This window comes from Heloderma suspectum, chromosome 2, assembly GCF_057233095.1.
Source record: "Heloderma suspectum isolate Gila_16-S chromosome 2, 16-S_ref, whole genome shotgun sequence".
Taxonomy (NCBI): Eukaryota; Metazoa; Chordata; class Lepidosauria; order Squamata; family Helodermatidae; genus Heloderma; species Heloderma suspectum.
This window is the reverse complement of record NC_139459.1, coordinates 287969585-287992939: the sequence shown is the minus strand read 5'-3', so window position 1 is coordinate 287992939 and position 23355 is coordinate 287969585. Positions and strand designations below refer to the sequence as shown.

The 23355-nt window shown below is 43.7% G+C and overlaps 1 protein-coding gene across 2 annotated transcripts in view; it reads left to right on the top strand.

Annotated features, from left to right (window-relative positions):
* Nucleotides 1-23355, top strand: part of STIMATE (STIM activating enhancer) — a 67539-nt gene that overhangs the window by 8953 nt on the left and 35231 nt on the right. For both annotated transcript variants that reach the window (XM_084839784.1, XM_084839785.1), the window contains exon 2: nt 22965-23013. In XM_084839784.1, the coding sequence (XP_084695910.1) occupies nt 22965-23013 (49 nt within the window). The remainder of the gene's footprint in view (nt 1-22964; nt 23014-23355) is intronic.

Here is a 23355-nt window from a genome sequence, read left to right as displayed (position 1 = left end):
GATGTTGAAGAGCACTGGGCCAGGACTGAGCCCTGCGGTACCCCACTCGTTACCTCTCCCCAGTTTGAGAAGGTCCCATTGATAAGCACTCTTTGAGTCCAATTCTGTAGCCAACTGTGGATCCACCTGATTGTTGTTTCATCTAGCCCACTTTGAGCTAGTTTGCTCATCAGGATATCATGGGGCACTTTGTCAAAAGCTTTGCTGAAGTCGAGGTATATTATGTCTACAGCATTCCCACAGTCCACAAGGGAGGTTACTTGATCAGAAAATGAGATCAGATATGTCTGGCAGGATTTGTTCTTGACAAATCCATGTTGGCGTCGAGTAATCACTGCATTGTTTTCAAGGTGCTTCCAGATGGATTGCTTTATCATCTGCTCCAGAATTTTCCCAGGGATTGATGTCAGACTGACTGGTCTGTAGTTCCCAGGTTCCTCCTTTTGACCCTTTTTGAAGAAAGGGACAACATTAGCCCTCCTCCAGTCATCTGGCACTTCCCCCGTCCTCCATGATTTCTCAAAGAGAATAGACAGCGGTTCTGAGAGTTCTTCTGCCAGTTCCTTTATGACTCTAGGATGCAGTTCATCTGGCCCTGGAGATTTGAACTCATTCAATGTAATTAGGTGTTCCTTGACCATATGCCTATCGATCTCAAGCTGCAATCCTGCCCCTTCAGCCTGTACTTCACTTTTGCCAGCGGGGTCATAGACCCTGTTTTGGGAGAAGACTGAGCCAAAGTAGGAATTGAGCACCTCTGCCTTTTCTTTTTCATCTGTTACCATTTTGCCATCCTTATTTAATAGCTGAACAACCATTTATTTCCTCTGCCTTTTACTATGCACGTAGCTGAAGAAAGCCTTTTTGTGGGTTTTAGCATCCCTCGCTAACCTCAGCTCGTTCTCAGCTTTAGCCTTCCTGACGCCATCCCTGCAGTTCTATGCTACCTGCCTGTACTCTTCCTTTGTCACTTGGCCTTCCTTCCACTTCCTGTATGTGTCCTTTTTTGTTTTCAGGTCATCTCTCAGCTTTCTGTGAAGCCACATTGGCTTCTTCTGTTGTCTTCCACCTTTTCTTCTTGTTGGAATTGTTTGTAATTGTGCCTTGAGAATCTCCTTTTTTAAAAGCTCCCACCCATCTTGGACTCCTTTTCTCATTAGAGTCGCTTGCCATGGGACCTTATTGATCATTGTTCCGAGTTTATTAAAATCAGCTTTCCTAATATCCAGGGTACGCGTTTGACTGCACTCGGCTTTTGCTTCCTTTAGAACCAAGAACTCAAGTACAACATGATCACTTTCCCCCAGAGTTCCTGTAACTGCTACTTTATCCACTAAGCCATCTCTGTTGGTTAGGATCAAGTCAAGGATAGCCGATCCTCTAGTTCCTTCCTCTACTTTCTGTAGGGGGAAGTTATCTGCCACACAAGTCAGGAATTTCCTGGAGGGGCCATGTTTTGCAGAATTTGTCTCCCAACAAATATTGGGGAAATTGAAGTCCCGCATTACTATTACATCATGCTTCCTTAAAACATTGGCTATTTGCTTTTCAAAAGTTTCATCCTCATCTTCTCCTTGATTGGGTGGCCGGTAGTGGACTCCGACCACCAGCTTCCTTTTATTCTTTGCTCGATTTATTTTGATCCAGATGCTCTCGATGGGGCTACCAAGCTCATCCTCCTGTATTTCTGTGCAGAGATATGTATTTTTCACATACAGTGCAACCCCACCTCCCTTTCTGTTCCTCCTGTTCTTTTTGAACAAGTTATATCCTTCAATGGCTGTATTCCAATCATAAGAGTCATCCCACCAAGTCTCAGTTATAGCTATCAAGTCATAATTTCCCTCTTGTATTAAGAGTTCAAGTTCATTGTGTTTGTTTCCCATACTCTGGGCATTAGTATATAGACATCGAAGACCATGTGCTTCGTAGTCTGGCTTTCTTGCTACGTGTGTCTGAAGACTATTATTGGGCGCTATCAGAGCTGTTCTCTCCATTGTGGTGCATGAGCCTACGTCCATTGTTACCCCCAACATTACATCTCCCTTCCCCGTAGCATTCAGTTTAAAGCCCTCCTGATGAAGTTCTTCATGCTGTGGCCAAACACATTCTTCCCATCCTTTGTGAGGTGCAACCCGTCCCTAGCCAACAGCCCATCTTCCAGGAAGTATAGCCCATGGTCCCAGAATCCAAATCTCTCTCGTCGGCACCACCTTCATAGCCAGTCATTCACCCAGAGTATTTTTTGTTCCCTTTCTGTCCCTCTTCTAACTACTGGAAGGATGGATGAGAAAACTATCTGGGCCCCAAAGTTCTTGAGTTTCCTTCCCAAAGCTTCAAAGTCTGATGCGATTTCTTTGTAGCTCCACTTGGCGGTATCATTTGTTCCCACATGGATGAGAATAAAAGGATACCTGTCAGTGGGCTTTATGAGTGCAGGCAACCTTTCAGTCGAGGATGAGATGGCTAGATAGCATCACCGATGCAATGAATATGAATTTGAGCACACTCTGGGAGAGAGCAGAGGGCAGGAAGGCCTGGCGTGCTATGGTCCATGGGGTCACGAAGAGTCGGACACAACTTAACGACTGAACAACAACAACAACAAACCTTTCAGTCACGTCTCTAATCCGTCCTCCTGGGAGACAACAAATCTGGCGAGTCCACAGGTCTTCGCGACATACTTGGGTCTAGATCCCATGCAGCAAGGAGTCTCCCACTACTACCACTCTTTTCTTCTTTTTGTTGTAGGCCTGGGTTTCATCGCCTCTGTTTGACTGACCTTCAGCCTCTTGCTCACTCTCATGTAGGTACCCCTGTAATTCTTCCTCTGCGGGCTGTCCTCCAGTCTCACCCTCAAGTACCTGGAATCGGTTCCACAGCTCCACTGCTTCCACTGGTGCAGAGTGGTGCCTAGTTCTTCTTCTCCTGCCATCCTTTTCCAAGGAGTATCCACTACATTTTTCCTCACCTCAGCATTTCCCACTTCTGCCTCCTCTTGCTGTTGCTCTTCAAGCTTCTGGTCTTCAGTTTGCTGCTGTAGTTCCCCCATTCTGTCCAAGAACTCTTCATGTTCTCTTATTCCCCGGAGGGTCGACAGTCGCCGCTCCAGTCCACTTACTTTTTCTTCCAGCAGCGTGATCAACTTTCACTTGTTGCAGGTGTAGGCCATGTTGTTCTCAGGCAAGAAAACAAACATAGCACACACCTTGCAGGTCACCACCACTGGAGAGTCTTGTCCTTCCATAGCCTCTTTTCCCTTTTTGTGTCTAGCTTTGTGATTGTTCTAGACTAGCCTGTGCCTGCTCCTGTACTCACTACAGGTTAAAAGCAGGTCCCTGTTCTCTGGCTCATCATTAGCAAAGATCTGATTGGTAGGACCTCCTTGGTGGAGACAAAGTTGTGGAATTTTCTTCAGACGGAAGTCTGAGACGCTTTCCCCTGCCCCTGCTGATTTTAGACATCTTTTGAAAACATTTCTGTTTGAGAAAGCATCTTTTGATTATGCTGTTTATTGTGTTCTGCTGATTTTTAATATTGCTGTGTATTTTTAGTCATGGTATTTTTATTATAATATGTTTCATTTAATGTAAGCTGCTTTGGAAAATTTGTTTGAAAAAGGTAGTATAAATAACTTAAATATATGCATGTCTTTATTTGATACTCAGACAGCATCCCCAAAATGAAATAGCATTGTGCTCCTTTATAAAGACATGTCTAATAACTTATCTTGCACAAGAAGCTCAAATCAGTTCTGGTATGCCTGACATATTATTCTTTTCTCTTAGAGTGTTTAATGAAGCTTCTTCCTTCACTGTAAATGGTCAGACTTGAATGTTTACACTACAGAGGCATGCATGTCCTTGTAGGTCGCCCTTTTGTGTGTGAAGGGCTTTGATGCATTCAGTGCATTCAGTGTGGCAAGCTGTGTGGTGCCTATGCTGTGCATAGTCTGACAGGGGCGGGGCGTGATCATGGGGCTAATGCAGATGGTGCTTGATGCACAGAAGAATGTACAAAATCCCTATCTGCAACGCATTGTCTTGAAGGATTCTTTTATGTCCTGGTCCCCATGCTGCTTTTTAATATATAAGTATAACTGAGAGACTATGCAAAGACTTGCTTGGTGGTGATGGGAGTTGTAGTCCAACACATCTGGAGGGCACAGAAGAGTAAGCTTAATTAAGCTTGTCTATAGTCAGCACTTCATTCAACTATTTTATGAGGCTCTCTGAGTTACTGGGGGCAAGGAAAGGAACTGAGCATAGACTTTGGGTTGGAACAAAGTCTGGGCAGGAGTGGGATCTTTAACTGTTGCTCTTCAGCTGCTTTCCCTTATTAATCTAGCAAGAGATGCTTTGCTCTTTCTGCTGTGATTTATACCCCACTGCTGTGTTTGCTAGCCTGAGTGTTTGCTATTCCACATGATTGGTTAGAGAGGGCTTGAAGTTGGCACTGAGATTGGGGCCTGTGTTTGACTCCAAGATGGTTTGTTGCCTTTCCCCTGGGACCTGAAGGAGTCTCTAGTTCTGGGCTACATCATTATCACAAAGTAATCCTGGGACTGAGGCCAAAGTACTCTTAATTTTAGCTACCTTCCCAGCTATTGTCCTTTCAGGGTGGGGTGGGGGGAGAGTTGGAGCTGTTACCTTCAAGGGCTGATTTACACTTCTTCATTTTGCTTTCCTTATTTCTTCCAGTTGAGAAGAAGATAATTCTTCTCAGTTCTGTGTGTCCCCCATCCCGCCATCCATCTGTTTCTGTCCATAGAGGGAAGGAAATGGGGAATAAGTGGTTCATTCAGATGTGAAAGGAAAAGTATATCTAAAAATATAACAATATATATAAATACTAATATCTCATTCGCAATTAAAACAGAAAATGCCCATCAATACATATGTAGTTCATACATATTCACAGTACTAATTTCCGGTCCAAGGCAATTATATATATCCATTTTTTAATATAAATATAAACATATAAATACTAATATCTCACTTAAAATTTAAAAATTAGTCAAAATTCCTGTAATGACATACATAGACACAATACCAGTATCCTAAACATGCTTCAACTAATCTGGTCCTCTTCAGTGGGAGAAAACATAAACGGTCATTACAGCCCTCACTGAAACAAAATTAACACGATATTTAAATTCCTACATGGAACCAGTAGTTATATCTACAGAAACTGAGATCCACACCATGCAACTGGTAACTGTAACTAATTCCTGGAGGTGGCTTAGAGGATGTGGTAGCATTAAAAACATCAGTTTAGAACAATGAGTTTGTTTGGTTATGTTACATGGCTGCTTCAGGTGGATAGAATTATCATTTTTAACATAGGAGGGAATGACTTCCCCCCCTTTTCTTTTATGCAGTTACCAGTTGCATGGTGTGGATCTCACATGTACAGAAGCTGACAACTACCGGTTCGATGTTGAATTCAAATACCATGTTAATTTTGTTTAAGTAAGAGCAGTAATGACTGTTTATCTTTATATTTTCTCTCACTGAAGAGGACCAAATTGGTTGAAACACATTTGGGATATTGGTACTGGCTAGATGTACAGCCTATGTATGTGATGTATTGATAGACATTTTGACCTCTAATCAATGTTTTTAATTTTGATATATATAAGAAAATATTTTATTTTATTATATATATATATATATATATATATATATATAATTTTTGTTATATTTGGGGGTGTATATATATAATTTTCCTTCAACCTATTGTGTTTCTGTGGTTGCAAGTGGTTAAGGACAGAACTGGCTTATTGGTGTCACCCAGTGAGGTTCATGGCTGAATGGAGACTAGAATCCAGATCTCCAGAGTCCTAGTTCAGTACTCTAATAACCACTACACCACACTGTCTATCGTGTTTATATATGACATATCTTATTTGTGGGAGAAGCAAACTAGCTGAGAAGGTTCTCATGTCTGCTAAGAAGGCCCATAGATTTTAATTCATTAAACCAGGTGGAACCCATTAGGAACATGGCCATTCAGGAAGGAACAAAGAGAGACTGGTGAGTGTGTGTGTGTGTGTGTGTGTGAGTGAGAGAGAGAGAGAGAGCGCGCTAAAGGTGAACACAGAAATTATTAAAGAGTTTTGTGATCAGTATCTGCAGCCTAAACAGTGAAATGTTCTTCAGGATGCAGTTTGGATGAGCACTTTCCCTACTGGAAAGTAGTTATCTGTTTATGGTAATTGAAATCCTAAACACTTGTGAGCAGTAAACAATACTATAATCTTTTCTCCTGTTCTGAACACTTCATTTGTTTACAAGGCAAACCCCTAAAAATTAAACGAAAGGAGTAGTCTGTGCTATTCTAACTGCTTGCCCAGCCACCTTAGAAACAAATGGCACTTAAGAATGTTGACTTTTCCCCCCATCCTTGCATAGGGCTAGGTTTTGGCACCTCGAGTAGGGAAAGATTTTTCCAGCCATGGCTATGAAGTATCACTAGTCTGCAGGGCTATGTATTGCAATTCAACACCTAAGATGTAAATATCACTTCTCTTACTTGTTGCCTAGATCACTGATTCGGAATGGGGCACAATGTATGATGAAACTGTGAAAGATCAAGACTAGCTGTGAGGCAGCATCACAAACTTATTCAGTATTGCAAATCCATATTGTTGCCTTCCATAGTTATCTACTACAGTGTCTGGCCCTATGTGCCACAGAGCCAATGTGGTGTAGTGGTTAGAGTGTTGGACTGGCTCAGGAGATCCAGGTTTTAGTTCCCACTTGGCTGTGGAGCTCACTGAGTGACTTTGGACCTCTCAGCCTAACCTACCTCACCGGGTTTTTTTAAAGATAAAATGGAGAGGGAGAAGACTGTGTAAGCTGCCTTGGGTCGCTGCTGAGGAAAAAAGGCCAGATGTAAAAGTAATAATAAATAAAATGAAATGTGCAGTTCACCATTGCCTTCACTTGCCATACAAGGTTGGTTAAAAATCTTGAGCATAGATGGGGATACACAGTCACGGGTACAAACTTTAACAACAGGCCCTTGGGGAGCACACACCAAAATCCCTTTGGTCCATAAAGGCTCTGACACAGGTAAGTCTTTTAGCAAGCGTCTATTGAGTTCAGCCAAGTTACAGCAGTGGCTTTCACCTGTCTGGCGAACATGCCCTTCAAGCTGCCAGGTAATCCCACAGAGGAATCCCACAATCTAGGACAGAGAACTTCTCCATCATTCAGCAACCTACTCTGCCATGACCACTACTACCACAGCTTCCCTGGCTACCAAGCCATAAGAGATTAATTTCTTCCCTTGCAATTCCCCTTCCTGCTTTTCTTCTTCTGGTCTGCCCATGCCTCCAACCAAGCTTTCTCTCTTTTTTCAGGCAGGTGAGAGCATTTCAAAGTGATGTGCTGGTCTCCAGTTGCCTGTCACCTTTGCTTCCTATGTCTCTGAGGGTGTGGGTATGGCAGGTGGCTGGAGGGCCAGGTCTCTGAAGTGCTCCTGGCCATCCAGAAAAACAATTCAAAAATAACATCTATATGTTGGAGACGGAGGCGCAGGACTGGCACACATGTACATGTGATTGTCGTGTGCTCCAGTAGAGGCATTTGGGGACAAAGTCTTCAAAGAAATTAACAGTATCACCAAACAAAACATCAAGACTCTAGTACTGGAAATTGAGTCTCTTTCCAAAGGATTTACAGTCTACCCTGCATAAAGATGTTATTTTACCCTCTTTAGCAGCAGCAAGAGCAGCGAGTGCAAGCCCGTGGAAAGTTTGGTGTACTTTTCTCTCAAGGCTTGGTTTCAGAGGCTTTGGGATCATCTATTAATGGGCAAGCTTAGCCACTATATGAAAGTTGTTAAAGGTCATGCAAAACCTGAAACATTGTATGCATCGTGGTACCCATTTTTGTGGTGTGTTGATCATGCGTCCCAGACCAAAGCCCCTCCAGATCATTATAAGATTTTGCTAATGTACGAAGAGAAAATAATCTTAGCTTGAAGGTTTTGCAGTTCTGTACTCTGCATCCTCACTCTATTGGATTGTGTTTGATTGTTTTCTTTAACTTTTTTCAGGCTATGTTTTGCCCATGTTATTGTAGTGAAAAAATGATATAGAAATAAGGTTTTTAAAAAATCAGAAACAATCACAGGTAGCAGCAGAGCACTTTGCTGGTGCAGGGGGGAGGTGTCTGCAGAAGAAGGTGGCCTATCTTTCAGGTGGCTTTGGATATGTCCAGCAAGCATAATCTTCCCAACATGGAAGTGACAAAGTGCCATGCTGGTTGTGTTGGTTGATCATGTCTTAAGATTGCTTGGGAAGAGCTGAATAGTGGGTTTTGCAGTCGTTAAAATGAGGTGTGCCAATCAGTTTGAGACTCCTACAACATTTAATTTCAAAGATAAGTGCCGATGGACCAGATATGCCAGTGATGCAAGCATTAATGTTTCTCCTGCTAGCAAAAGCCTGTAGTTTATGTCCCTGATGTGACTGCAGATTCAGCACTTGGAGGGACAATATTCTAAAAGCTCCTCATTGTGCTAAGTGCTAGACTGCAGTTTTTCTTGGAGCTCCACATCATGATATGCTTTCAAGGTATTAAGAGCCAATTGAGCACAGCCTTGCTTAACAGTCCCTTAAAAGTACCTGTGCAATAAAATTGCAAAGTCCCCTGTAGTGGAGCCATGTTTGATCCTTTTAGATGGTAAACAGCGTTTCTGCAAAGGCCTTCTACAATACAGAAAAGGCAGGAATTAAACTTACCTAGTGCCTCTCAGCTACTAGAAAAGTACTACTGCATCGAAATAGCAAAAGCAATAATAGAAGTGAAAAAGAATTCTCCCTGTAGTTGTTGATAAGCAGAAGTACTCTTAAAAAAAAAAATACAGTTGCTCTCTCCCAAATAGTACCAAATAGTTGTAGTATCTGTCCCCTGCTCCGGGCCTGTCCAGAGCCAAAGGATGGCTGGGAGAGGCGTGACCCCATCTTCTGTCCTTCGTTTGCTGCTCTGCAATGCCAGGTCTGTTACCCAGAAAACCTCCCTCATCCATGACATGATCCTGGATGAGGGTGCAGACCTGGCATGTATTACGGAGACCTGGCTGGCCGAGGCTGCTGCTCCAACCCTTGCAGCCATGTGTCTAGCTGGATTTTCGTATGCACAGCAGCCGAGGGCTGGGGATTGGGGAGGGGGAGTGGCTGTTATCTACCAAGAGTCCTTGGTCTTCACCAGACCCCCTCTCCGGGAGACCAAGGTTGCTGAGTGCATGTACTGGAGGTTGGGCCCGAAGGGCAGTCTGGGGATTCTGCTCGTGTACCGTCCACCCCGCTGCACGACTGACTCCCTGGCCGAGGTGCCTGAGGTGGTCTCTGATGTGCGTGTACAGTCCCCTAACTTACTGGTGTTGGGGGACTTCAACGTACATTCGGAGGCCATCCTCACAGGAGCACCTCGGGACTTCATGGAGACCATGGCCTCCTGGGAGCTGCACCATATTCTAACTGGGCCCACCTATGTAGCCGGTCATGCACTAGACCTTGTGTTTGTTTCTGGAGAAGCGGGGAGTGATCTGGAAGTCGGGGGTATATCCACCACCCCCTTGTCATGGTCAGATCACTATCTGGTGATGTTGGACTTCTCGGTTCCACAACCCCTCCGGCAGGGGTGGAGGACCCATTAAAATGGGCCGCCCCAGGTGTCTTATGGATCCAAATGGATTCCTGAACGCGCTTGGGGATTCTCTGGGGCATGCCAACGGCCACTCGGTCGAGACCCTGGTGGGTGGCTGGAATGCCGCAATCACCGGGGCATTAGATCGGGTGGCTCCGAAACGCCCTCTCCCCCTGAACAGGGCTCGGACTGCGCCATGGTTCAATCCGCAGTTACGAGCTCTGAAACAGGAGGTGAGACGGCTAGAGCGCCGGTAGCGGATGTCTCGCTCCAAAGACGATCAGACACGGGCTAGAGCTATATCTTCAGCCTATCACGTGGCGGTGAAGGCAGCAAAAAAGGAATATTATGCTGCCTCCATCGCGTCTGCAGAGTGCTGCCCCAGGAGGCTGTTCCAAGTGGTCCAGAGCCTGGTCGGTCCTGTGGCTCCGGAACCACTGGAGCATTCTAAGACCTCCTGTGAGGCTTTGGCAAGGCACTTTGCAGATAAAATTGATCAGATTAGGTGTGTTACTCTGCACACTGTGGATACAGTTACTGAGCAAGAGGCGGCCTGTGGCAAACTGGTTTTGTGGGATCGGTTCCAGCTTCTTCCTCCTGATGAAGTGGACAAGGTGCTTTCATCTGTAAGGCCGACCACCTGCTTACTTGATCCTTGCCCATCTTGGCTTGTTATGAGCTGCAGAGAGAGACTGGGTGAAGGGATCAGGGCGGTGGTGAACATCTCCCTTGAGGAGGGAGTGATGCCATCAGCCCTCAAGGAGGCAGTGATAAGACCGCTCTTAAAGAAGCCCTCCTTGGATCCTCAAGTTCTGAACAATTTTCGCCCAGTCTCAAATCTGCCATTTTGGGGCAAGGTGATTGAGCGGGTGGTGGCGGTGCAGTTGAAGGCACACTTGGAAGAAACTGATTATCTAGACCCTTTTCAGTCGGGCTTCAGGCCTGGGCATGGGACGGAAACGGCCTTGGTCGCCTTGGTGGATGATATGAGGAGGGCTCTGGATAGGGGTGAATGCTCCTTCCTTGTTCTCCTCAACCTCTCAGCGGCTTTTGATACCGTTGACCACGGTATCCTCCTGGACCACCTGGAGGGGTTGGGCATTGGAGACACTGTATTACGGTGGTTCCGGTCCTTCCTCTCCGGCAGGTACCAGAGGGTAGCACTGAGAGAGGAGGTTTCGGACCCGTGGCCACTTACTTGTGGGGTACCACAGGGTTCCATCCTCTCCCCGATGCTATTTAACATCTATGTGAAGCCACTGGGGGCTATCATCAGGAGGTTTGGGGTGCAGTGTCATCAATATGCGGAAGACACGCAGCTCTACCTCTCATTCAGATCTTCACCAAGGTTGGCTGTAGAATCCCTGTCCAAATGTCTGGAGACGGTGAGTGGCTGGATGGGGAGGAATAAGCTGAAGCTGAACCCTGACAAGACCCAGGTACTTTTGGTGGGAGACAAGAGGAGGCTGGGGGATGTTGACCTGGTGTTGAATGGGGTACAGCTACCCTTGAAAGACCAGGTCCGCAGCCTGGGGGTCATTTTGGACTCCCAGCTGTCCATGGAGGCTCAGGTGTCAGCTGTGAGCCGGACAGCGCTGTATCAACTCCATCTGATACGGCGGCTGCGCCCCTTCCTTCCCGACCATCTGCTCCCATCGGTAGTACATGCCCTGGTCTCCTCTCGTTTAGACTACTGTAATGCGCTCTACGTGGGGTTACCCTTGAAGACGGTTCGGAAGCTGCAGCTGGTACAGAACGCGGCGGCTCGCCTGATTAAAGGTAGCCGCCGGCGAGATCACATCACTCCAGTGCTGAAGGAGTTGCACTGGTTACCAGTTGTTTTCCGGGTCAAATTCAAGGTGTTGGTTTTGACCTTTAAAACCCTATATGGTTCCGGCCCAGCCTATCTTAAGGAGCGCCTCCAGCAACACCAGACAGGCCGCTTAACAAGATCAGCCTCAGATGGCCTTCTCTCTGTCCCATCAGCCAGGACAGCTAGACTGGTGGGGACGAGGGAGAGGGCCTTCTCTGTGGTGGCCCCCACTCTGTGGAACTCCCTCCCTAGGGAACTCCGTCATGCCCCCTCTTTAATGAGCTTCCGTCGTGCATTAAAAACGTGGTTGTTCAGGCAGGCATTTGGGGTGGGTTAGGGTATTTAAAAAAAAAAAATATGGTAAAATTTTATTGTTTTAAATTGTTTTATGGGGGTTATACATCGCCCAGAGTGGCTGGGTGACCAGTCAGATGGGCGATTAATAAATTTAATAAATAAATAAATGGTAAACCAATGCTAAACAAATCCTAACAGATCGCTGGAAACACCTTTGGGCTCTTTCTGAAGCTGTAGGTTTTGCTTAACAGAGTAGACATTGCTTGGCGAAATTCCATACATTAGGCCGAGTGTTTATCTCTTGGACTTCGGATGTAATGCTTCAAAAAATACTACAAAGAGCTACTGACCTTGTCACACATAACAAGCTACTGAACTGGTTCAGATGTTTTGCTTTGCATCCAGCCCCATTCCTTGGTTGTTTGCTACAATGTCTGAATCCAGCACTCTGGGTTGTTGAGGAAGAAATTAGGGGTTAATTAAGTGGCAGCCGCATGCACCAGGCACGTATTGCGGCAAATCTTGGGGATTTGCTGCCATTATGTGCGAACAGGGTCATTACGACATTTTTCAGTTTGGCAGCAAAATTATTTTGGAAATCTTAAGACCTGATTATCATTAATCATGTAGTTCTTATGATGGATAACACCACTTAGATATCGTTCACCAATATTCCAGTATTTCCAAACTTGTCATATTGTAAACCAGCTGTCGATTAACTATGGACAACTACACGAGAGAACAATATTTAAAACTTGGATAATAAACAATATTTAAAACTTGGATAAGTCACCTCCCTTGTGGACCGTGGGAATGCTGTAGACATAATATACCTCAACTTCAGCAAACCTTTCGACAAAGTGCCCCATGATATCCTGATGAGCAAACCAGCTCAAAGTGGGCTAGATGAAACAACGACCCGGTGGATCCACAGTTGGCTACAGAATCTGACTCAAAGAGTGCTTATCAATGGGACCTAGTTCCCCTCTACTCAGCACTGGTTAGGCCTCATCTGGAGTACTGTGTCCAGCTCTGGGCACCACACCTTAAGAAGGATGTAGACAAAGTGGAGAGGGTCCAGAGGAGGGCAACGAAGATGTTCAGGGGACTGGAAACAAAGCCCTATGAAGAGCAGGGGTGTATGAAACCCTGCTTACCTGGCTCCGCCGGGTTCTGCAGGTGGGGGGATCCATTCCTCCCTCTGGAATCCTCGACGGGGGGGGAGGTGATCCGTTCCTCCCCCCCACTTGGAATCCTGCCAAACTCCACTCCACGGCCAGGTCGCAGAGCCGACGGCTGGACCAGGCCGCAGCAAGGCCTCCAGCCGCTGCCGGGCTGGTGCAGACGCAAATGGTGTCCTGAGTAGGGGACGCCATTTGCGTCCCTATGGTAGGCCGTGATAGGCGACGTAAATATTTACGTAGCCTATCACGGGCTACCATAGGGACGCAAATGGCGTCCCCTACTCAGGACGCCATTTGCATCCGCACCAGCCCGACAGCAGCCGGAGCCGCAGCCAGGTAGGCTCCGTTTCGTGGGGTGGAGGGGTGGGGGGCTCCGTTCCGCCATGGATTCTGGGGGGCCGAATTCACTGGAGTTCAGCCCCCCTGGGATCCGTGGCGAAATTCTCTAACATCACTAAGAGAGACTGAAAGAACTGGGCATATTTAGCCTTGAGAAGAGAAGACTGAGGGGAGATATGATAGCGCTCTTCAAGTACTTGAAAGGTTGTCACAGAGAGGAAGGCCAGGATCTCTTCTCCATCATCCCAGAGTGCAGGACATGGAATCATGGGCTCAAGTGACAGGAAGCCAGATTCTGGCTGAACATCAGGAAAAACGTCCTGTTAGAGCAATACGACAGTGGAACCAATTTCCTAGGGAGGTAGTGGGCTCTCCCACACTGGAGGCATTCAAGGTGAGGCTGGACAGCCATCTGTCGGGGATGCTGTGTCTTGGATTCCTGCATTGAGCAGGGGGTTGGACACGATTGCCTTGTAGGCCCCTTCCAACCCTACGATTCTATGATAAACCACAGAACCCAAATGGAACCACAAATTCCCTACCAAAACAACAACAAAGATTTGAATAGGAATAAGAATGGACTTGGATTTTCAGTAATACCAGTCAATTTAATATGAAGGAAAAAGTATTTAAAGGTATTACCAGTGGTATCTTACTCCACAAAAGTCAAGTAAAACAAATAATCAGAAAACCTCAGATGCCAGGTCTTTAGATCAGACCTTATACATAAGTTCTGGATTTGTCCCAAGTATTAAACAGTTTGGGAGGGAGTCCCTTCTCCCATACTGGCCTGCCTGCCCGCTAAGATCTGCAGATGAGGCCCTCTTGGTGGTGCCTCAGCCATCAGTTGTCTATCTGGCAACCATCCAGAAGAAGGCTTTCACAGTGGTAGCACTTATCCTTTGGAACAGCCTCCCTCTTTGACATGCACCAACAATATTACTATTTTGTTGCATCCTGAAAACATATTTGTTTCAACAGGCATTTACTGAGCATTGATATTGTAAGCATGAGCTACTGTCAGATTGTGGGCTTTGTCTTGTTTTTATTGTATTTATTTGTACAACACTTTGGATCTTCTTTAGTATAAAGCAAAATAGAAATGTTCTTAAATAAAATAATTACATTTTGTAATGAAATTCTCTTTATAATTCAGCAGATGACAGGAACTTAATTGTCAACAAATCCTAAAACCATTTTACTTGCTGTCTGAAATACGAGATTAAGGGCACAATCGTCGCTCAGAGGCCCCCGAACTCGGAGGCTTCCAAGTTTTCTGTGCCCTGCTCAGCTGAAGGTGGAGGTGACCTTCATCTCCCTCTTGGGTGTTTTTCACTTGACTGGCTTTTTAGGAGTGGGAGGGAAGGAGGCTGGAGGAGGCGCAGGATAACTTGTATCCTGCCCTGTCCGGTTTCCCACCCTCTCTGCCCACCAAAACATCCCCTTTCCTCCTCCGAGGTCACTTTTCTGACCTCAGAGGGCAGCTGGCACAGTTCTTTCTGCACTGGCGGGGGGGGGGACGGGACTCTGACACCCCCTTCCAAGGTTGGAGCGCTGTCTTTGACCTAGGAGGGGGCTTCCGAGCCGTCCTGTGGTCCCTGGCACACTCACCCAGGGACCGTAGGATTGCTCTTTTAATCTGTAGATTTACAGTTTATGTTAGGATTATTATTAGTGGCCAAGAAGTGCTTTGCTCAATTTGGAAAGCCACCTAGAGTTTCCAACTGGTTTTTGAAAGTCTGGGATATGGCGCTCTCCATTAAAATAACTTATTTCATAAAACAACATAATCCACAAAATGATAGATTTGTACAAAAATTGTCATTGTTAATTTTTGGAATGAGAAATTCAAGTTTGACCTTATATTTTCTTTTCCCATTTATGAATCTTTTAAAATATTTTAATAGAAGTTATAGCTATTTTGTTACGTAATGTTTCTCTGAAAAAATATCATTTTACTTATATTAATTATTATAATTTATGTCTTTACTTGCTCATTTGTCTTGTTCGGCTGTTGCTTCCACTCATACTGATTTTTTCCTGCTCCTGATGTTTGCCTGTTTGCTATCTGGTGTACATTTTTCAGTTTTGCATTGTGTGGAATACTTTTCTCTTTGAACCTATGATCAATAATTTTATTGGGTGACCCTAAATTCTGTTAAAGGGAGAGAAAAAATCTCTGTATTATTCCTAATTTTACAAACCCTTTTGTCCCTTCACCTGTAGACATCTTTTTTTTTCTAAACTAAAAAGTTGACTATTTTGGGAGGTTGCAGTTCTTAGTAGCTAAGAGCCCTGTTCACCAATGGATAACCTGTCTTGTTGCTTTTTAAAGAGGCAACACCTAGAGCATCCCAAAGGAGAAAATTGTTTAAAAACAAAACTATTTTTCTGGCTTCACTTTCACATATCCTATATGTTTCATTCTTATTTAAAGTGCAGATCTGTTGACGGATTATTACCAATTTGAAAACTAGACTGTTTTACAGCATATTTCATTAGCTCATAGTATTCTATGTATACTATGTATACTCAGCCGTGTCTAGGAGCATCCTTGCATAGCTGACACTGGTGTGCCAACAATGCCCATTCCTAGATGTGTCTGATCTGCCATGGTAATACACGTACCTTATTTGCATCTCATCTAGATTACTGCAGTGTGCTCTACATGGGGCTGACTTCAAACCATGTTTTGGAAACTTCAGTTGATTCAGAATGCTTTAGTCCAATGACTAATTGGAGCTGGATATAGGAGCATGTGACTCCTGTTTTACAACAGCTTCACTAACTACTGTTTCATTTCTAGTTATTATTCAAAGTGCTGGTTATGACTTATAAAGCCTTAAATGGCTTGGCACCAGGTTACCTGAAGGACAGCCTTCTCTCATACAAGCCTGCCCAAGTTCTGAGATTGTACAGAAAAGTCCTCTCAGTCTGGCTAGAATTTGAAGTGCTTTTGGCAGGGACATGAGAGAGGGCCTTCTCAGTGGCTGCACCCCAGCTTTGGAACTCCCTGCCTAGAAAGGCCTCTTTAGCTCCCTCCTTGTTGTTTTCTCAGCAAATGAAATCCTTATTTAGACAAGCAATTTCGCCTGTTGTTCATCTGTCTCTTTTACTGCCCAAGATATTTTAATTGGTTGCTGTCTGGTGTGTTATGATTTTAATTCTGTGTTGTACACATTTTATCCTCTCCTGTGTATATATTGTTATATACTTTTTATCTTTATTGTCTTGTATTCTTATTATTGTTAGCCACCTTGGGCGTCATATGTAGAAAGGCAGGTTATAAATAAAACTACTCTTTCTTTGATTTGACTCTAAAACAACTTGGGATTTTTTTTCCTCTTAGGATGTTTCCAGAGTTCAATATAATTTGTTAAAATAATCCTTCATTTTCCTGGAGATCTCATCCTCACTTATTTAAGCTACTTGTATTTTCAGGTTGCTAGGCCATTCATGAGATTTTTTTAAAAAAAATATTGTGTTCTGAAAATGTTAGGATAATTGTAGAAACTGACTTAATGGTAGAATATATCACTTGGGCACTAAGAGAAAGTGGACTTCTCTCAGAAAATATGTGAAAATATTATTTTATTTAAGAATTTCTACCCCACAGTTTGGATCCCAAGGCAGCTTCCAGATAATAAACGCACAAATACAATAAAATGAGATTAAAAACCAAATACAATATATTAAGCACAAGGGGTGCAGAAAACAACTGGGTTAGTTTAAAAATAGATCATCATAGCAGGAGGTTAAAACAGATCAAAAGGACAATGGCATAAAACAGTCTTCTCCATTTTCTTAGAACTCAAGAGAGGGGAAAACAACTTCCGTGGGAGGGAGTTCCACAATTTGGATGCCACTACAGAGACGCCTGATCTTGCGTCCGAAAACACAAGGCAGGGCTTCAGATGTTGAAAATGGTTTAGGTTTGTGGAGGAGGAGGTGATCGTTAATAACCTACTTCCAAGCCATTTACAGCTTTATAGGTAATAACCAGCAAATAGCTTTGACTTCTTCCAACTCTATAGAAGATAAATGCCAAGTAAAGATGACTCAAGCATGGAGTAATGAGAGATTTTTATCTCCTGCCTGATCTACTGTTCTGAAACTTTTCTTCCTAAGCTTATGATATCAGTATCTTGCTAGTATTGCAAGCTGATGTATCTTCAAACAGTTTTTTGCCATTTTCTTGGATTATTAGTCCCATTCTACAGATGAGAACTGGAATAGTCTCCGTTTTTATTATTCCAGGAAAAAAGAGATTCCTTTTCAACTCTCCTATTTTATTTTTCCATATCTTTCCAGTTGGCAGCTCACACTTTGCCTTTTGGCAAGTCTCAACTTCATTTTACTACTTTGAAGAATTCTTGTGCTGTGTATGAAAACAACAGTATTTGGTGTCTGCCAGTTGATTGATATCTTACTTTGAAACAAGCAGAGTTTTAATCCAAATTCACATTGTGAAGATAGTTTCTGTGTTACATACAAGAGAATTTTCAATTGAATCACTGTGCAGATAATGCTACATTGCAGTCCAGGGGTCCCCAGCCTTTTTGGACCCATGGGCACATTTGAGAATTTGAGAATTCAGAATGGCTGCTGTGGAGGATGTGGCTAGTTACATAAGGGCTGCTGTGGGGACCTGGCTAGTCAAAACTGACCTAAAGTGATGCATGGAGTGGGGGGAACAGAAATAGGCTAGAGGCTGGGAGAGAGGGGGAAATAGTAAGACAAAAGGGGAGAGGGGAGAGAAATAGCAAAGCTACATGCTAGGAGGAAGGGCAGAGAAAACAATAAGGCAAAAGGGTAGAGAAAGAACCAGATTAGAGACTAGGAGGGAGAGAAACAGTGAGCTGAAGACTTGGGGTGGGGGGGGAATAGCGAGGCTAGACACTGGGAGGGAGGAGAAAATATCAAGGCAAAGGGTAGAGGGGACAAAAAGAAGACTGTCCTAACATTTTCCAAGGTTTTTATTTTTAAAAAAGTTTAAATAAATCTTGGAATGCGAACTTAAAAACTATAGTGGTATAAATGTTTCCAACTCTGGAGCCAAATTCATCATATCACAAAGCTTTTTATATTTACTTTTGATTTTCTAATAATAGAGCCTACCCTTCTCCAGCCAGTTGCCCTCCAGAGGTGTTGGACTACAACTTCCATCACCCCCAGCCATGGTTGGGGATGGTGGGAGTTGGAGTCCAAAACATTTGGTGATCTACTTTCTGCCCATCTCTGGGATAGGCCATGCATTCAGGAGGAGAGACAAATTAACAGTCTACTAGCGGGCTTTGGGTTGAGAAGTTAGGTCGTAACGAGATGCAGGTTTGTGAAGTTGGGGTTTATGGAAGGCTTTGCTAGAAGAATGGGATGAAGTATGGGGACCGCTCGACAGATCGAGGGTACTAGCTTGTTTTAACTAGATGTTGGCTGTATCATCTCTGGTATAAGTATTTAATACCTGTAATAAATGGTTCTTTCAGAAATTACCCACATCAACACAATGCTGGAAATATACCACTGAGAGGAAACGTTTGGCCTATATTGTACAGTAGTCGCTGAATGAGAGAGGGACTTTTTTGGATATTTTTCTGTCCCACGTCACTGTCTCTTAAGACACTGCAAAAGAGTTTGTATTCTCCTGTGCTCCTATATCACACTCCTATGTGGCAGTGGAACATTCTAAGCTGGGAGCTTTGCATCCTGTAACTAGTTCTGTAGTAAGACTGAATCATTATGAAGGCCGCCATATGCAACAGATGTCGCTTATGAAATGAATACTAATCAGTATCTTTACAAGTTAATTCCATATGAGTTTCCTCAGATATTCTGTAATTTTGTAATTCCATTCATGATTTAATATTGCTAGAGCTTTGTCAAAACAATTTTTTTGCAGATTTAAGCGTAGTTTACTATTCTTCCTCAGCTGTTGTAATTATGGTAGTGGATGTTTTAAAAAATGGTAATAAAACATGTTTTTCTTTAAAAGCCTGCCTTCATCTATACTCAGAACAGAACGTCACTTCTATAAAATGTCCATGCTGGTTCTGCTGCCATAGAAACTTTACCCATATTTTATGCAGATTTAAAAGTGCAGTAATAATACGGTTGGTTTGGAAGGGCTTCATCAACGTATAACTCTGTGTTCTCCTTTGTTGGCTCTACGCACGTGTCCAGGCCAAATGGCAAAATCTTCTGGACACCCCCCCCATTTTATTTTATTTTATTTTTTGCTGCAGTGGTGGAACGCTTCTCGTCACTTCTAAGCTAGCACATTGAACATCTTACTCTCACTATGGGTTTTTGGATACTTATGGCCCCCTAAATAGGTTAACTGTAGGCATGCAAGTGCTGGAATGTGTTTGGCACCAAAGCAATGTTCAGAAAGTTTGAGGAATGCAGGAGAAAGGTTGCCTAATCATTGATGTTTAACATGCCTAGCTAAGAAGATCCATAACGTATCGGCCTGCTTCATTTGTCAGAACTCCACATGAAAGGCAATGGCTGATAGGGAATCTTGGATTAAGGCAGCACTAGGGGAAAAGGCACCTGTAGCCACAGATGTCTTTCCTAGACCCACTTCAAAAATGGCCAGGCAAAGTTCAGCAGCTGAAGAGGGTATTGAGGTTGGAGATAGTGATATTGCAATGGCCTCACAGTTGCAAGTAGAGCCTCCCTGGGGAAGAGGTGCAAAAGTCTTCTCTGAAAATCAGAGATCTGAGAGAGCTCTCAAAAGGACATAAAAGGAAAGTGACTTCTAAAGGCTGTTTCTTTACCAAGTGTGCCCCTGCCTGTGAAGAAGATGGAAGACTCTATGCCAGGAGTGCTGAACCTCTTTCAGCCTGAGGGCTGAATTCCTTTATTGAGAAACTCTTGGGGGCCGCATTTCAGTGGTGGGGGTGGCCAAAGGCAAAAGGGTGAGGATAAAATACCAGCATATTTTAGCTTAAAGTTCTTACTGCCAGTAGCTAAGCCTTAGGAGAGACATTTCAAACTTTAGGAAGGGGGGAAATTGTACAGAAGCCTGGAAACCACCCAATGATTGGTGGTTTGTGGCGGGGGGGACAAAGGAAGGGGGTGTGACAGTCTGGAACACCCAGGAGGGCTGGATTTGGCCCCCAGACCCAAGGTTCTGCACCCCTGCTCTGAAAGATGTAGCAAGGGCTTTTTTAATTCCTGTTAAAGATAAAGTAATTGAAAATGGCAATTTGGTCACGGGATTTCACACTCCCTTTGTCATAGACTTCCAACAGAAGCCTCAGATAAGCAGTTTCCTTAGTATTACAAACATTCCAAATACCGTATGGATAGAGTTAGAGATCAGGGGCTCACAAATATCCATCTCAGCAGAATATGAAGTTTCAGAGATCACAGAGTGAGAGAGAAGAGGTTGGGTTCCACCATTCCCCAAATGTGTTGCCCCAGATATTTGATAACTATTGATAACAAATCAGCGTATGCATTGCAGAGATGAATGGACTCAAAATACTGCCAATCATTAGATGCCTGTCTGTATAAGATACATCAAGTGTAGGCAACGTTTTTGGCCGCATGGGCACATTTGCCATTTTGGGGGGTGCTGAGGATGCATTTGTCCCATGGTCATTTGGGCCTGCAACCATTTATTTTCAGGATCCTCTCTTGCCAAATGCATGTGAAAATCATCAGGACTATTATGTTGTTTCTACAAAGATGAGCATTTTATATGAAAAATAACTAAATGGTAGCAAGGAGCCATTCCTATGGTATTCACCTTCCATATCCCCTCTTACCTGTTACAACAGGCAAAATATATCACTAGCTGAAATGTTGCTATGAGATCCATGTTTCTAACAGTAATTTTGTAGGCTTTCCAAGTATGCAACTTCAGTCTGTTCAATGATTAAAATACTTGCATACCATCAAGCTAGTGCTAAAGTTCCACATACTGATTTAGAAAGAATTGCTTTAAAAATCTTCTACGGATTTTAGTGTGGTTAAACAACTCTTTAATTGCTTGCATTTATTACCAGACTGTGGGGAACTGGGCAGTAATGGGCTATGTTGTACATAGCTGTTTTCTTTACTGAGAGAGCTAACTATGATAACTGCCCAAGCCTCGATAAAGTTAAATAAGGCCAAACCTGTATTTGGTCTTGAGGTCAAGTAGATATGAAGACAAGAAGAGGGCTTCAGAGTCCTTCCATGTGGTATAAGACTTGAGAGAGTATCTGATGGAAGAAAGGCTTTACAAAATAAAACAGCCATCACAAATACCAACCAACACTTGAGTGACCCGCATCATACTGATTGAGAAAGAGTGGATTAGTCCCTCCCTCCTGCTCTAATCAAGATAAATCCAGGAAAGGTTTGCAAAGGGGCATTTGCCACTTTTGGCACGCCAGTATTGCATTTACATTGCTGCCCCCTGCAATGCTTTTGTTTCTGGATTATCTTGAATTATGGCATGGAGCTAAGTAATTCCTCGCATTTTCCAAATGTGTAATTTGCCTCCTTGGTTGCAGGCTGTTTTCTGCATTGAATTGCAGTATTTATCTCCATATATAGCTCAAGTGAACCATTCCCTCTAGCATTCACCCTAGTGAGTCTCTTTTTGCTTGTGCTTGCTTTACAACTTCCTCATCCTCTCCGTAATTCACTTCTAAGGAACATGCCGAATGTAAATCACCTGGATTACCTTCTTGACTGTAAAGGATTGCAGCGTGATGTGTAGGCAGTTGACCAACTGTAGCTTGTATTTTTTTAGGCTTATGTAAACTGGCACTTCAGGGCTATTTCTAAGCTAGTGGAAAATAGCATTAAGACAGTCTGCTTTCTCCCCAGGGTCTTGCAGTTGCAAAGCAAGTCCAGCGCTTTGTTCTCATTTTCGTACTAGTTCAAGCTGTAACCATAAAGTTCTTGTGTCACCACTATTCATACTTGTTGTTGTTGTTGTTGTTGTTCTTCAGTCGTTCAGTCGTGTCCGACTCTTCGTGACCCCATGGACCATAGCACGCCAGGCCTTTCTGTCCTGCGCTCTCTCCTGCAGCGTGCTCAAGTCCATATTCATTGCATCAGTGATGCTATCTAGCCATCTCATCCTCTGCCATCCCCTTCTCCTTTTGCCTTCAGTCTTTCCCAGCATCAGGGTCTTTTCCAGAGAGTTTTCTCTTCGCATTAGGTGGCCAAAATATTTGAACTTCAGTTTCAGTATCTGTCCTTCCAGTGAGCACTCAGGGTTGATTTTCTTTCTTGGCAAACTGCCTTAAATTGTTGTTTTCTTCAGTTGTTTTTGTTTGTATAAATATCTCTTTTTTTTTTTTAATGGAATGACTAAATTCAGCAATTTTACACTGCTCTAAATGAGCCACATTCTCTGGATTTAAGGTCATTATATTTACTGGATTACAAACCATTTGAACCGAGTTCCTTAGCATAAGGGGCAAGGGCAAGCAAAAGTGTTGTGCATTTACTCAACCATAAAATACCTAGCAGGTAAGTGCTGACAGAGAACCTTGGTACTGAACTCGCATGTCATTCTGTGAAGGTGTCACTAAATGTTAATTTTCAGTTTGCTCTGGAATAGTGGATAAAATTTCTTAAAATGGAGTATTGCATGCAGATTCAGCCGTTAGGGGATTAGTTGGTGCAACTTTGACAATTCACTGATGATTCTTAATTTTCTTTCAGTGAAACGCTTCAGAGAACCAAAGCATGAAAGGCGTCCTTGGAGGATTTGGTAAGAGTTTTTGGTATTGTTCCTAGAGTGCCTTACCTTTTCCTAGATGTTCATCTTATAGACATTTGGGAATGTTAGTTCCCAAATGCTGTGTGTAATTTTGTGTTTTGCAGACTGTATGCACACAGAGGCAGAGATGTCTGTGAGTGTGAACTCTTGACTCTTTTAAAAGAAAATGGCAGTTGCATTAGATTGTCTCCCATGCCTGCCAGACTTAGAGCAGATAGTGCCAGAATGCAGGAGCAGCAGGCTATTTTCCGATTTCAGTGATGGAAACATTACATTTTATTTCATTTATGTATTTTGAATATTTATATGCTGCTCCAGTGGTTAAGACGCTGA